Raw genomic sequence first — 13,032 nt, forward strand, 5'->3', positions numbered from 1 at the left:
AAGGTTACAAGATCAGAATAATGTCGCTAACCTTAGAGGTAAATTTTAGTCAAAAGAGAGTCTGTTTCACAGATGCAAGCCAAGAGATGCCAAATCTATAAGCGGTTTCAAGCTTTCTTCTTTAACTATCAGAATGCAGCCCTAAACTTACCCAGTTTGAGTCCTGTGAAAACAGGATAACAAAAAATATTGGACACCACCAGCTGCTGCCACTGGACATAGCTTCAGACCAATACCCTAAGTAGTTGAGAATGATCAAAGTAATCAGTACAGAAAAATAATAGTATAAATAGTAAAAGACACATTAAATCTAAAATGGTAGGAATGTGAAGCAGCCTACAATCTACTTGTATTACAGATGTGATTCAATATGTGATAGTAATTGTAGGTAGTCTGTTAATCATGATAGTTCTCAAATCACAGGTACTCTATATATCTCTGATCTCTATTCTGCATGGTGATAGCCAGGAGATTGAAAACCCAATGCATGTTACTCCAATTGACACTGGATCAAATAAAACAAATGCATGTATTAACAGTTTTCTGTGGAAAAAAAGTCAGGCAATTAGTCCTACAACTATTTGAACCTAGATGAAGAGGAATGGGCTACATTTCAAAAGAAGGAAAAATCTGAAAATCCATTTGTGACTGGCTCTGAATACCCAATGCCCTTTCCAGTGGGCTTCACTAAGTCATGCCTTAGGGTGTCATGGCAGATGCTGACAAGCCATCATTTACTATGACATCACACTTCAGGAGTTTATAAACTATTGTCCTCTGCACATTTCTTCCTGAGCTTTAGAGGTCAGAACGTATTCAAAGCAGAAACGCTGCAAATGCTAATGCTCTTAAAATTGTGTTTTGCCTTCAAAACGAATGCATTACGGAGGTTAAAGAGGTTAACAAGGCTGATTCTCAAGCTCAGGCAGACTTTGTATGGTAATTTTGCTAATTTTTTAGGCTGAACCACAATGCTATCATAACTACAGAGTATGAGTAATGTATTTCTTCACACATGAAAGAGCTTCACAGGGATCATCCCAGTTAAATGAAGGTAGCAGCAAACATCTTAATTCTCAGCAAGCAGTAGCTTCTGATGCATAGCATTTGTCTGTATCTTGAATTCTATGACCCCCATTCCTAAATCGACAACACTAATTTCAATGATTGTATAAAGAATGTTCCTTATTCCTCATAGAGGCTTCACTCTTGTCCACTTATGGAAGTATGTATTCATCTTACTGCAGCAAGATCATGTTTGCCACGCTAAGCACCACTAGCAGCATTTGTGGGGCCTGAAGTAAACTGAAGTGGGGCCAATCGGTTATATACAAATATCAGTTCTGTATTAATTTAATAATTAAAAGGAAAGTGAATCTTCATTAAAATTTGTTCTCAGATTTTCAACAAAAACTACATATAACATTTCTTTTGTTAGATCTTGCTAGGATTAAAATCCTGTACAGTCCTGGAACAGAATCAACAAACAGCTCCGTTGACACTGCTTGGAGTCAGTTACACAAGGCTGGCTATTTGGTTCAATGCCTTTGTGGCCAAATGTGTCCTTTGAGTCATGCTCTGCCATTCTTTCCTGGCAGAGTGGCTGAGAGCTGTACTGTCATTAAGCATTTTGCATTCTAAATTATCATAATTTTTTAGCCACAGAAATGGCTGCAATCTCTTTCTCGCATCATTTATTTTAGGACACAAGTATCAGGAGATGAGATCAGCTATTGGCGCACCAATGCAGTAGTGTATCAGTGTCACAGAATGGAATTTCCCACAGAATAGACGAAATTCCCAGACTTGTGGAGAATGTCTTTCTAAACCTCATGAACACTCATCTCACGTAGATTAGTGTATGTTTTTTGTAAAGAAGGTGTGAAAGTAATAATGTTGTGCCTGGAAGTCTAATGGTGTTATTCAATATTGCTGGTATTAACAGAGAAGACTAAAACACTAGTAGATATAATTATTTTCTTTAATTTTGCATTTAGTTTTAACCCCAAAACATATTTAACTTTTCAAGTTACAAGCTACACATGTAAGTACTACTGGCCAATTCACTATTGAGCTTAAGAACATAAGAATGGCCATACTGGGTCAGACCAAAGTTCCATCTAGCCCAGTATCCTGTCTTCCAACAGCAGCCAATGCCAGGTGCCCCAGAGCGAATGAACAGAACAGTTAATCATCAAGTGATCCATCCCTTGTTGCCCATTCCCAGCTTCTGTCAAACAGAGGCTAGGGACACTATCCCTGCCTATCCTGGCTAATAGCATTGATGGACCTATCCTCCATGAACTTATCTAGCTCTTTTTTGAACCCTGTTATAGTTTTGGCCTTCACAACATCCTCTGACAAGGAGTTCCACAGACTGACTGTGAAAACAGTCAGCATGAAAAAATACTTCCTTTTGTTTGTTTTAAACCTGCTGCCGATTAATTTCATTTGGTGACCCTTAGTTCTTGTGTTATGAAGCTAGTTCTCGTGTTATTTTGATCAGCAGTGGTAACTTATTTACATGGTAAAGAACAGAGCATAGTAAATACATGATTATTATAATTATTTCAATCTCCTGGAGTGAAGAGTACATGGTAATTAATTTTGGACCTACCATATTAAACAGTATCACTAGGAAACCTGCAGAAATATGCAAACAGTATCGAGATACATGTTACTGTATTTGATTATTGCCCTCCCCTAACTCACAATTAAACTACGCAAGTAAAATACATAAACATTTGGGATGAAGAGAACCTCTAAAGAGCCATCGAATCAAGCATCACAGCAAGATTTATTTTATCATTCCTAAACCATTCCTAATTAGATGTGTGTTCACTCTAACTTTGACTATGTCCAGTGATGGAGATTCCATAGCCTTCTTAGCAACTTGTTCCATTGCCTGTAAATTTACACAGTCATAAAAGTTTAACTTAATATTAGCTTATATTTGTATTGAATCTCATTTGATTGATATCAATCTACCTCCCTGGTATTCTTTTGTACTCTTATGTTCCAAAGAATTTTCAATACTTCCCAATTTGCATTGTTTGTAAATCAGCTCTTTGGATTAGCCACTCCAGCTTCCAGAATAGATCATTCAGGGCAAAGCATTGCAACGTTGCCTTTATTTTACTATAGTATTCAGCAAACTCTGGGTCAGACTGTACTCATATGTGGAAATACCACAAAGGAGACAGAAAACACTGTAAGCTTCCCTCAAAGTTTCTTTTGAGTTCTCTTATTGGAGGTAGCATTGCCCAACCTCTAGGGGACAAACTGGGAGGCCAACTCACAAATGCTGCTGATATTGGAGATTTGTTGAGGGAAGTGGGGCACCTATGCAGAGATCCTCTGCCTCCTTTGATCAGCTCTTGGCCCTCTGTAGCTCTGCCCTGGTTCCTTGGCAATGTGACCCCACTGCAACTGTATTGCCTGGAATTTCCCAGCAGGTGCTTGACCACTTTGTTCGGCTTTGCGGAAATGATTCTCTAAGAACAGTAAATATAGCCTCTGGCCGTATTAACTTCATTCGTTGTTAACACTGGGTGGAGGGAGAGATGATGCATATCTCTACCTCCAGTGGCCTTTTCTTAGCACTGTGGAGAACTGTCAAAATGGTCTGGAGAAAGGAAGGGAATGCTGCCATCAAGACAGCTGTCTCTCCTTCTGTAGGAGAAGATGCATGCAGAGAGAATGGTACAGAGATACTATGGTTGCAACTGAGAGTACAAAACAAAAGATAGCTTTTAAGGACATGATGTTACAAGAATATTGCATCAAACTGAGTGAAGTACAGTTATGATCACAAAGATGACAATATAAAAATTGCACCTAGTTAAATATCTGTTCCTTGTATGTATTCCAAGTTGTACTTTATTGCCCATTACACTCATATTAGCTAACACAGCTGAGGGAGTGTGTTCTGGCTTCTGTTCTGGCTCACACACCATGTTAACTAAATTCTTATTACAGAATTGTTATTATTATTGGTAATAATAGAATCCCTGTGATATGGCAGAAAGCTGAACCATTATATAGCCATACTACTGTATGAGCAAAAATAGACTTGCTGAATCTATATAAATGTCAGTACTGTGAAGTAAAAGCTAATTTTATGACTGCTAAGCTGCTAAAATGGCAGAAAGTTTCTCAACTACAATAAGTGACCTTTGTGATGCCTTTCCACAATGAGCAGACATGGTATCAGCCTGTCAATGTGTCAGTCATATTCAAACATGGTGACTGTTTTGAAAACAGCAAATGGCAATTTCTGGGGTGGGGGAAAAGATCTGAATTTATAATCTTACGAAATAAATAAAAGAAACCTGTCTTCTTTGCAAGTTGCACCCTTATTTATCATCTGATGTCAATCCCTGTTCCATAATTACATTATTTGTGGTGGCTATTTTTCAAAATTGTCCAGTTTCTTTACAGAAATGTATTGCTTTAACTGGCTGGTATTTCTTCTCCTCCTCTGCCCTGCTCTGATACCTTTATCATAACATTCATTGTGCTCCAGCAGTCATAATCTTGGGCTCCCAAGAATGGCCTTGTGGAAAAGGTAAGATTAATTTTCAGAAGGCTCCTTAAATGTGTTCCTTTCCTTTCTCGCTATTGTTAACAAAGCATAAGCTTTTTTCTGATGTCTCCTTCTTCTCTAGTCCTTTGGGGGGAAAGGGGAAGAGGGGGAGGCTTTCCAGGGTGACAGCTTTTATACATTGTATTATCTACTGCTGTGCATTTTAATAGATCCTATTAAATGTGATTAACTAATTTTGCTGTTGCAAGTGAATATCTCAGTAAATTACTTTTGCAGATTGTTTCCTGTGATTCTCTCTTTGTATTTTCTTCTTTGAATAGCTATGTATCTAGCATTGTTGATGTTTGTTAATTTTGATATTGATAAGGATTCACTTCAAAATGTGCACGCTTGGATTCCTCATACAGAATTAACCTGATAAATCCTTTAATAACGCATTCTTTTTGGAGTTTGGGGCATATTTTCATACACTCTGGGTACTTTTTTCAAGCCCAACGGCTAGATTCAAAGTAGGACATAGGTGCGTACCTGCCACTTTAGGCGCCTAAATCCAACATCTAGGCACCAATGGAATTCACAAAACCACCATTCAGCTGCCGCTAAGTTTATAGCACTGACATTACAATTGGTAAAGTTACCTAGGTGCCTATATTTCTGCTAGCGGCCATGCACAAAGCTGCCTAAGTCCTGATGCCACTGAGCTGCTCAGTGCCTAGTTCATGCTTAAGCCCTGCCAGGATTCACAAACTAGGCATCCTTCTGCCTCTCACATCTGTGGGATCCAATCCATACACTATAGGTGGTGGTGGTAAACCCCTATACCAAACAGCCCAGTGGTTAGGGCACTCACCTAGGAGGTGGGAGATACATCGACTGATTTGGAGCAAGGACTTGATCCCGGATCTCCAACTTCCAGGTGAGTTCCCTAACCACTTGGCTATAAGGGGAGAGGGCACCTCCATGTGAAAGGACTGACCTGACTTAAGTGTCATAGAATCATAGAATATCAGGGTTGGAAGGGACCTCAGGAGGTCATCCAGTCCAACCCCCTGCTCAAAGCAGGACCAAGCCCCAATTTTTGCCCCGATCCCTAAATGGCCCCCTCAAGGATTGAATTCACAACCCTGGGTTTAGCAGGCCAATGCTCAAACCACTGAACTATCCCTCCCCCATTCCATTGTCTGACTCCTGAGAATCCTGATCAAAGACAGGCACCTCCTTTCAGGCTGGAGCTAGATGCCTAACCCCCTTTGAGGTGTGAGGTTTAGGGAGCTCTCGGTTCTGACTGATGGCTTCTGTTAATCTCTATTTTAGGCGCCTAACTCTCCCCATGCAGTGTCTGAGAAGCATGGATGCCTCAGCCTCACTTGGGGTTGTAAATTCCACTAGTCAGCAGGGTGCTTAAAAGCAATGCCTAACTCCCTTAGGAAAAAGAAAAGGAGTACTTGTGGCAGCTTAGAGACTAACCAATTTTTTGAGCATAAGCTTTCGTGAGCTACAGCTTGCTTCATCAGATGCATTCAGTGGAAAATACAGTGGGGAGATTTATATACATAGAGAACATGAAACAATGGGTGTTACCATACACACTGTAAAGAGAGTGAGTTATTACCAGCGGGGGGGGGGGGGGGGGAGGGAACCTTTTGTAGTGATAATCAAGGTGGGCCATTTCCAGCAGTTGACAAGAAGTTCTGAGGAACAGTGGGGGGTGGGAAATAAACGTGGGGAAATAGTTTTACTTTGTGTAATGACCCATTCACTCCCAGTCTCTATTCAAGCCTAAGTGAATTGTATCCAGTTTGCAAATTAATTCCAATTCAGCAGTCTCTCGTTGGAGTCTGTTTTTGAAGTCTTTTTCTTGAAGAATTGCAACTTTTAGGTCTGTAATCGAGTGACCAAAGAGATTGAAGTGTTCTCCAACTGGTTTTTGAATGTTATAATTCTTGACGTCTCATCTGTGTCCATTTATTCTTTTACGTAGAGACTGTCCAGTTTGACCAATGTACATGGCAGAGGGTCACTGCTGGCACATGATGGCATATATCACATTGGTAGATGTGCAGGTGAATGAGCCTCTGATAGTGTGGCTGATGCGATTAGGCCCTATGATGGTGTCCCCTGAATAGATATGTGGACACAGTTGGCAACGGGCTTTGTTGCAAGGACAGATTCCTGGGTTAGTGGTTCTGTTGTGTGGTGTGTGGTTGCTGGTGAGTATTTGCTTCAGGTTGGGGGGCTGTCTGTAAGCAAGGACTGGCCTATCTCCCAAGATCTGTGAGAGTGATGGGTCGTCCTTCAGGATAGGTTGTAGATCCTTGATGATGCGTTGGAGAGGTTTTAGTTGGGAGCTGAAGGTGATGGCTAGTCGCGTTCTGTTATTTTCTTTGTTGGGCCTGTCCTGTAGTAGGTGTCTTCTGGGTACTCTTCTGTCTCTGTCCATCTGGTAACACCCATTGTTTCATGTTCTCTGTGTATATAAATCTCCCCACTGTATTTTCCACTGAATGCATCGGATGAAGTGAGCTGTAGCTCACGAAAGCTTATGCTCAAATAAATTGGTTAGTCTCTAAGGTGCCACAAGTACTCCTTTTCTTTTAGCGAATACAGACTAACACGGCTGCTACTCTGAAACCTGTAACTCCCTTAGGGTGAATCTAGCCCTAAATCCCATTTTCAAAGTCACTAAGGGTATGTCTACATGGCGAGCAGAAACCAGTGGCAGCGAGTTTCAGAGCTTGGCTCTACAAACTTGGGCTCACACTACAGCACTAAAAATAGCTGTGTTGGTTTTGGGGCTGTGGCTGGATCTTGGGCTCAGAAGCTCATTCCCCTCCCTAGGATTGAAAGCCCAACCCCAATGTTTACACAGCCATTTTTACCACCAGGAGCTGTAGATCCGAGTTTTGAGACTTGCTGCTTCAGGATTCTGCTTGCTGTGTAGCAGACGTTTCCCTAGGGGCAGGTTTTCAAATGTACGTAGGCACCTAGTGGCATTTTCCAAAGTGCCTAAGCAGGTTTCAATGGGAAATCATCTTGATTTCAGTGGGAGTTAGGCATCTAAACTGCTTAGGTGTTTTTGAGAATCCCACTTGGCATCCTTATGCACCTAAATACCTTTGAAAATAAGTGCCTAATTCAGTTTTTAAAATGGGACTTAGGTGCTTTTGAAAACTTCACCTGAAATCAAATATTTTACCTAGAAACAAAACATCAGATCCTGTGATACGCGGAAACCGGTTTCCTGCCTTCCACCAGATGAAAAAAAGGATGACTCTTTCACAAGAAAGCTGTGGTCCTCACCTGTACTTGCCTTACTCTCCATGCATAACTGCATGATTTAATAATCATGCTACTTTATTTATTAATACTCTGCACTTATATACATACTTTGCACATTGTCAATGCCCTGTCAATTCTCACCTGAATTAGATAAGTCTCTGACTGGTCTGCTTGCCTCCTATAGTTCTTGCCTGTCCATTATACTGCTGCTAATGCCCCCCATTGCTCCTATTAATTACCCCTCCTTGAATCCGTCTATTACAGGGGATCGGTAACCTTTGTCACGCAGCCCACTAGGGTAAGCCCCCTGTTGGGCCCGGCCGGTTTACCTGCTGCATCCGCAGGTTTGGCCCATCGCAGCTCCCACTGGCCGCAATTCGCCGTTCCAGGCTAATGGGGGCGTGGGAAGCGGCAGCCAGCACATCCCTCAGCCCACGCTACTTCGCACAGCCCACATTGGCCTGGAGCAGCGAACTGCGGCCAGTGGGAACAGCAATTGGCTGAACCTGCGGACACGGCAGGTAAACAAACCGGCCCGGCCTGCCAAGGGGCTTACCCTGATGGGCTGCGTGACAAAGGTCGCCGATTCCTTCTCTGTTAGCTTCTTGCCTCTCTTTCAAGTTCTGTGTCTTGACCTACAAAGCTTTACATAATATCCCCCTCTACCACATTTCCTCATCTCTTTTCCTCCCTCTCTCTTTCAGGTCTTCTCAAACCTTTTGCTGCACTCCTCCTTTCACACCTTCTGTCATGTTGTCCTTATTTCTGTCTTCATCTACCAAGCATCCTCTCTTTCTTCCATTACATCCTTCCTTAAATTCAACCTCCTTTTTTTCTCAGGAGGTGTAGGAGGCCACACAGGCTCCACTTGCCCCATCCACAAACTAAGAGATCTTTCCCACCCCTTCTAGCTCTGCAGCCTCACAACAATGCTTTAAATAACAGCTGGTGATTTCTGCTTCATTTTTTACCTGTATGCAAAAAGTGTGTATTAAAGAGACACGCTCAAACTATAATAGTTCTGAGTTGGGTGGAAGAGAGATGCATTTTTGTTCCACTTACCGGTTTCTATTGCTGGAAATCCAATCTGAGATTAACGTTGCAGCCTGTTGGTGACAGTGTTTATTACCAAAGCTGCAGGCCAACATGATGACTTCTCTACGCAATTCTCTGGGTTAGTCCAAAACACAAATAAAGACACTAATGAGGTCACATTAATAAATAAGTGTGTTGAAATTCTCAGAAGAAAATATTCTAACCTTCCTTATAAGGAGCTGTTAAAATTTAATTAAACAAAAACATTAAAGATGCGGTAACTGTATATCTTTGAGTAACAACTAAATACTATGTTGTTACAGTTACAATTTTTAATTAAAGGCCATGGATCATTCACACAGCCCTACTAAATTCAATGGCCTCATGAGTTCAAATCCCAAAGTCTCAAATGGAGCCAGCACTTAAATTAAAGCTTAACAAGAACATGTCTTTGTTCTCAAAATTCCAGGCAGAGGAAACTGATTCACAGCACCTAGCCCCCTCAAGTGAGGAGAAATGAAAGGAGGAAAAGGATAGAAAGGTATCTCATGATGCTGAAGTTCATATTAAGTATTGGGAAAGCACTTTACTACAACTATCTCCTGTGAAAATTAATAAAGAACTATAACAGTACTCATGTTGGTAGGCAGCTTGAACAAGTGATCTGTTTAAATTATTTGTTGGCCATCCAAGTTTGAGGTACATCGTTGCAACTTGTTTTAAAATATATTCCTGGAAGAAAAAAAAAAGGTTAAATATATTTTCAGAGTTAAACTTTATTTTTGATTTTTCAGTTCAAAGTTGAAATACTGTTGATGTTTTTAATAATGTCCCACTTTCAAAATGCTTTGATTTGGATCTGGTATTGCAATGCTTTTGTATGCAATCCCACTCTTTACTTCAATGGAAGATGAATCTACAAGAACAGCTACATGACTGGGTCTACTGGATTAGCCAATTTAATGATAAAGAATATAGCAGTTTATAAATTGTTTACTTTAATTGTATTTTTAACTCACAGTACAAAGGTGAAGAGTTACTGGAGCTAGGACAGGCTAATGCCTACTCTAGCTAAGCCAAACTTGACTTCACAATGAATGTTTGAATAATGGCCATCATTAAACATTTAAAGAGACACACTTAGCACATACGTAGTGAGATAACTGATAGCAATGATTAGGGCTCCGAGTCTGTCATGGAGGTCGCGGAAGTCACGGATTCTGTGACTTTCTGCAACCTCTGTGACTTCTCCAGGGGCCACTGTGGCTGACCCCAGGGCTGCCCAAGCAGTGGGCTCCAGGGCCAGCTACTCAGGTGGCCCCTGGGACAGCCACACCAGCTGCTGCTCCGGCAGCCCCCAGAAGCGTTCCTGGACGGATGGCCAGAGTAGCCATGGTCCGCGGCCTCATGCAGTGGTCCCCAGCTGCCCAGCCGGAGCAGCTGTGGTTGGCAGCCCCTGGCAGTGGTCACCAGGCAGTGGGCCAGAGCAGCTGCAGTCTGCAGCTCTGCAGCTAGTGCCGCTGGCCCTGGGCACACCTCCCCCAGCAGCAGCTCCCCAGTCCTCCTCAGCAGCACCCCCCATTCCTCCTCCAGCAGTAGCCCCCCATGCTCCCCCAAAACCCCCTCCAAGATTTAATCACAGGTATTTTTAGTAAAAGTCATGGACAGGTCACGGGCCATGAATTTTTGTATATTGCCCATGACCTGTCGGTGACGTTTACTAAAAACACCCGTGACCAAATCGTAGCCTTAGCTATGATCATCTTTACTTTCATAGCTACAGCGAAACCATTACACAGGTGCAGCCAACTGATCTAATAATACTGAACAATGTGTGCTGCATATCAAGACTGGGTTATTTAATGACACTATTTCAATGTCCATTTAGCTGTTGCTGTATATAAATATCAAAGACAGTACAAGACATGTTTTATCTTACTCTCACATCTTGCACATTAGGCATCTTTACATTCAGTTACAAGTTATGAAGTAGACTATTGTCACTGTAGTCACAGCATAATTTTCTGCCATTGGAATTCACTGCTTTGAAAAAAAGAACTGAAATGAACTAACACAAGAGAATATCCATTTTATTTTTATGGATGCATGTGCATATGTGTGTGATGACAGAACCAAAGGAGATGCACAGGATAGCTTTCTCAAGCATATAAGTTATTCTGTGACTATAATGAGTTTATATTTCTTCTGCCATCAACTCTGCTTTCAGATTTCAGGAAGAATCAGTAGTGGTAAAACACAACCCTGAAATTAATTTTACCATTTTTGTTTATTAAAATTGCATTCTCTTTATACAGTCATGTCTAAAAGTGAAACAGCAATGACTGTTTAATAATGATTTTTCAATGAAGGTAATGATAGACTAGGAAGACAAAAAGTGTAATTTTACATGAGAGCTGCCTGGTGTGGAGCTAGATCCAGATCATAGGCTCATGAAGAAACATTTCCAGTATTTCTTTATTAATCTGTAATATATTCCTTATATAAATTCTCCATGCCAGCATGTATCTGGGTGTATTTTAAAAATGTCTCCTTCAATATACCAGACTTTATGTAGTTTCTTCATTTCAACTGTACTATAAAATTATGCACACCTGGTTGGGCATTCAATTTATGCAGAGTACATAAAATTCACTGCCAGTACACAGGCGTAATCCAGGTTATAATTGTTAATAAATATGATTAAAGTCTGTGTCATAAAGAATGTTCCTTTTAACAAAAAAGCTTCAAGATTAAGCAACATTTTTTCAGGTAACATTTTAAAATGTTTGTCATGTCTATTTGGATTATCTACTGTTTGCTGCTATTGTTGTTCCCCTGGTCCCAAATATGACTGGGTTTTTGACTCAATTGTGATCTAACCCTTGTTAATTAAGGGAAATGCATTGACTTCACTATGCCTTTCAGGATGAAAATAATGACTAACAATATAGACTTCAACTGCATGCATCCTTCTAAATTCTGTGAGCACATTTTCTGTCCATGCTTATTTTGGGCTTCAATGAAAGTGTAGTCCAGTGGCTCCAGAGAACTATAGAATTTGGGGTATGCATTGTTTTTTAACAAACAACTTATTTGTCATAATATTTTATAGGAAGAACAGCTAAGTTTCCTTCTACTCATTATATATGCCTCAAATAGCCCTTATCACTGTTCAAATGCAAATGAACCTAGGTTTGACAATTGCTACATTTAAATACAAAATAATTAGAAAGAAAGTTACTATCCCGAGATCAGTTACAATAACTGACTGGGGACTAGTTCATCTCAGGACAATAGAAAAGAAGAGAATATATCTTTTACATTGAAAATGTTGTAGTTTTCAGTGCGGTCCAGCAATTTATCTAGAGGATAAAGAGCTCGGCTGGCAGCATGCCAAGGCAGAAAATCCTTCTCCTCGGAAAGGTATCTGATAATCTCCAGAGGAATATTCTGAGGCAAATAGCCAGCTCTGCACAGTCAAAGAAGTTCATGTTAATTATTATTTTCAGAGAAGGTACATGATGATGCAAAAATGAGGGTTTTTCATATGCAAATGAATGGCAGAAAAGCATGATAAATACATCACATTATAATGAAATGAAAGTCAGTGTTATTAAAAAAACCACCAACTCTTATGTGTTGAGTGTCTTTTTACTGGATGCCAATATCCCTAATTTAAATAGAACCCAGTGTCTATTAAAAATACAAACAGTAACTTAGCTGAATATAGAAAGAAAGAAAGAAAGAAAGAAAGAAAGAAAGAAAGAAAGAAAGAAAGAAAGAAAGAAAGTATTTTATTGCTACAGTGTAGACAGAATGCAGTCTAACCAAAGTCAACAACCCCAGGTATTTTGCTTCTCAGAAAATTTTGACAGGTCGTGGGTAACTGAGAAGAACTCATTGTGAAGGGACATGCTTTAGTTTCAAAATTCCTCCCCCAGCTCCAAAAGCAGCTTTGTCTGATGTCTATTGCAAACCATTTTTGAACAAGTTATATTGTTAAACTGAAGCAGCCCTCAAAAGGATCACAGTAGTTAACGATGTGTTAGCTCTTCTCCTATAAACTCAATTTTTTCACTGGCTTACAAATCAATCAGTTAGAGATCTGCTTCATCCTTTCATGGGCATAAACAGCCTCATCCAGTGAGTGAAATAGTTTCACAGAATTTCAA

The 13,032-nt window shown here is 40.4% G+C and overlaps 1 protein-coding gene across 2 annotated transcripts in view; it reads right to left on the reverse strand.

Annotated features, from left to right (window-relative positions):
• The window catches only part of TRHDE (thyrotropin releasing hormone degrading enzyme), a 324,392-nt gene that overhangs the window by 30,320 nt on the left and 281,040 nt on the right, over nt 1–13,032 (reverse strand). For both annotated transcript variants that reach the window (XM_043547744.1, XM_007054797.4), the window contains 3 exons: nt 12,182–12,329; nt 9,495–9,592; nt 8,888–8,995 (listed from right to left, as the gene is read on the reverse strand). In XM_043547744.1, the coding sequence (XP_043403679.1) occupies nt 8,888–8,995; nt 9,495–9,592; nt 12,182–12,329 (354 nt within the window). The remainder of the gene's footprint in view (nt 1–8,887; nt 8,996–9,494; nt 9,593–12,181; nt 12,330–13,032) is intronic.

The sequence above is a fragment of the Chelonia mydas genome, chromosome 1 (assembly GCF_015237465.2).
Source record: "Chelonia mydas isolate rCheMyd1 chromosome 1, rCheMyd1.pri.v2, whole genome shotgun sequence".
Classification (NCBI taxonomy): Eukaryota; Metazoa; Chordata; order Testudines; family Cheloniidae; genus Chelonia; species Chelonia mydas.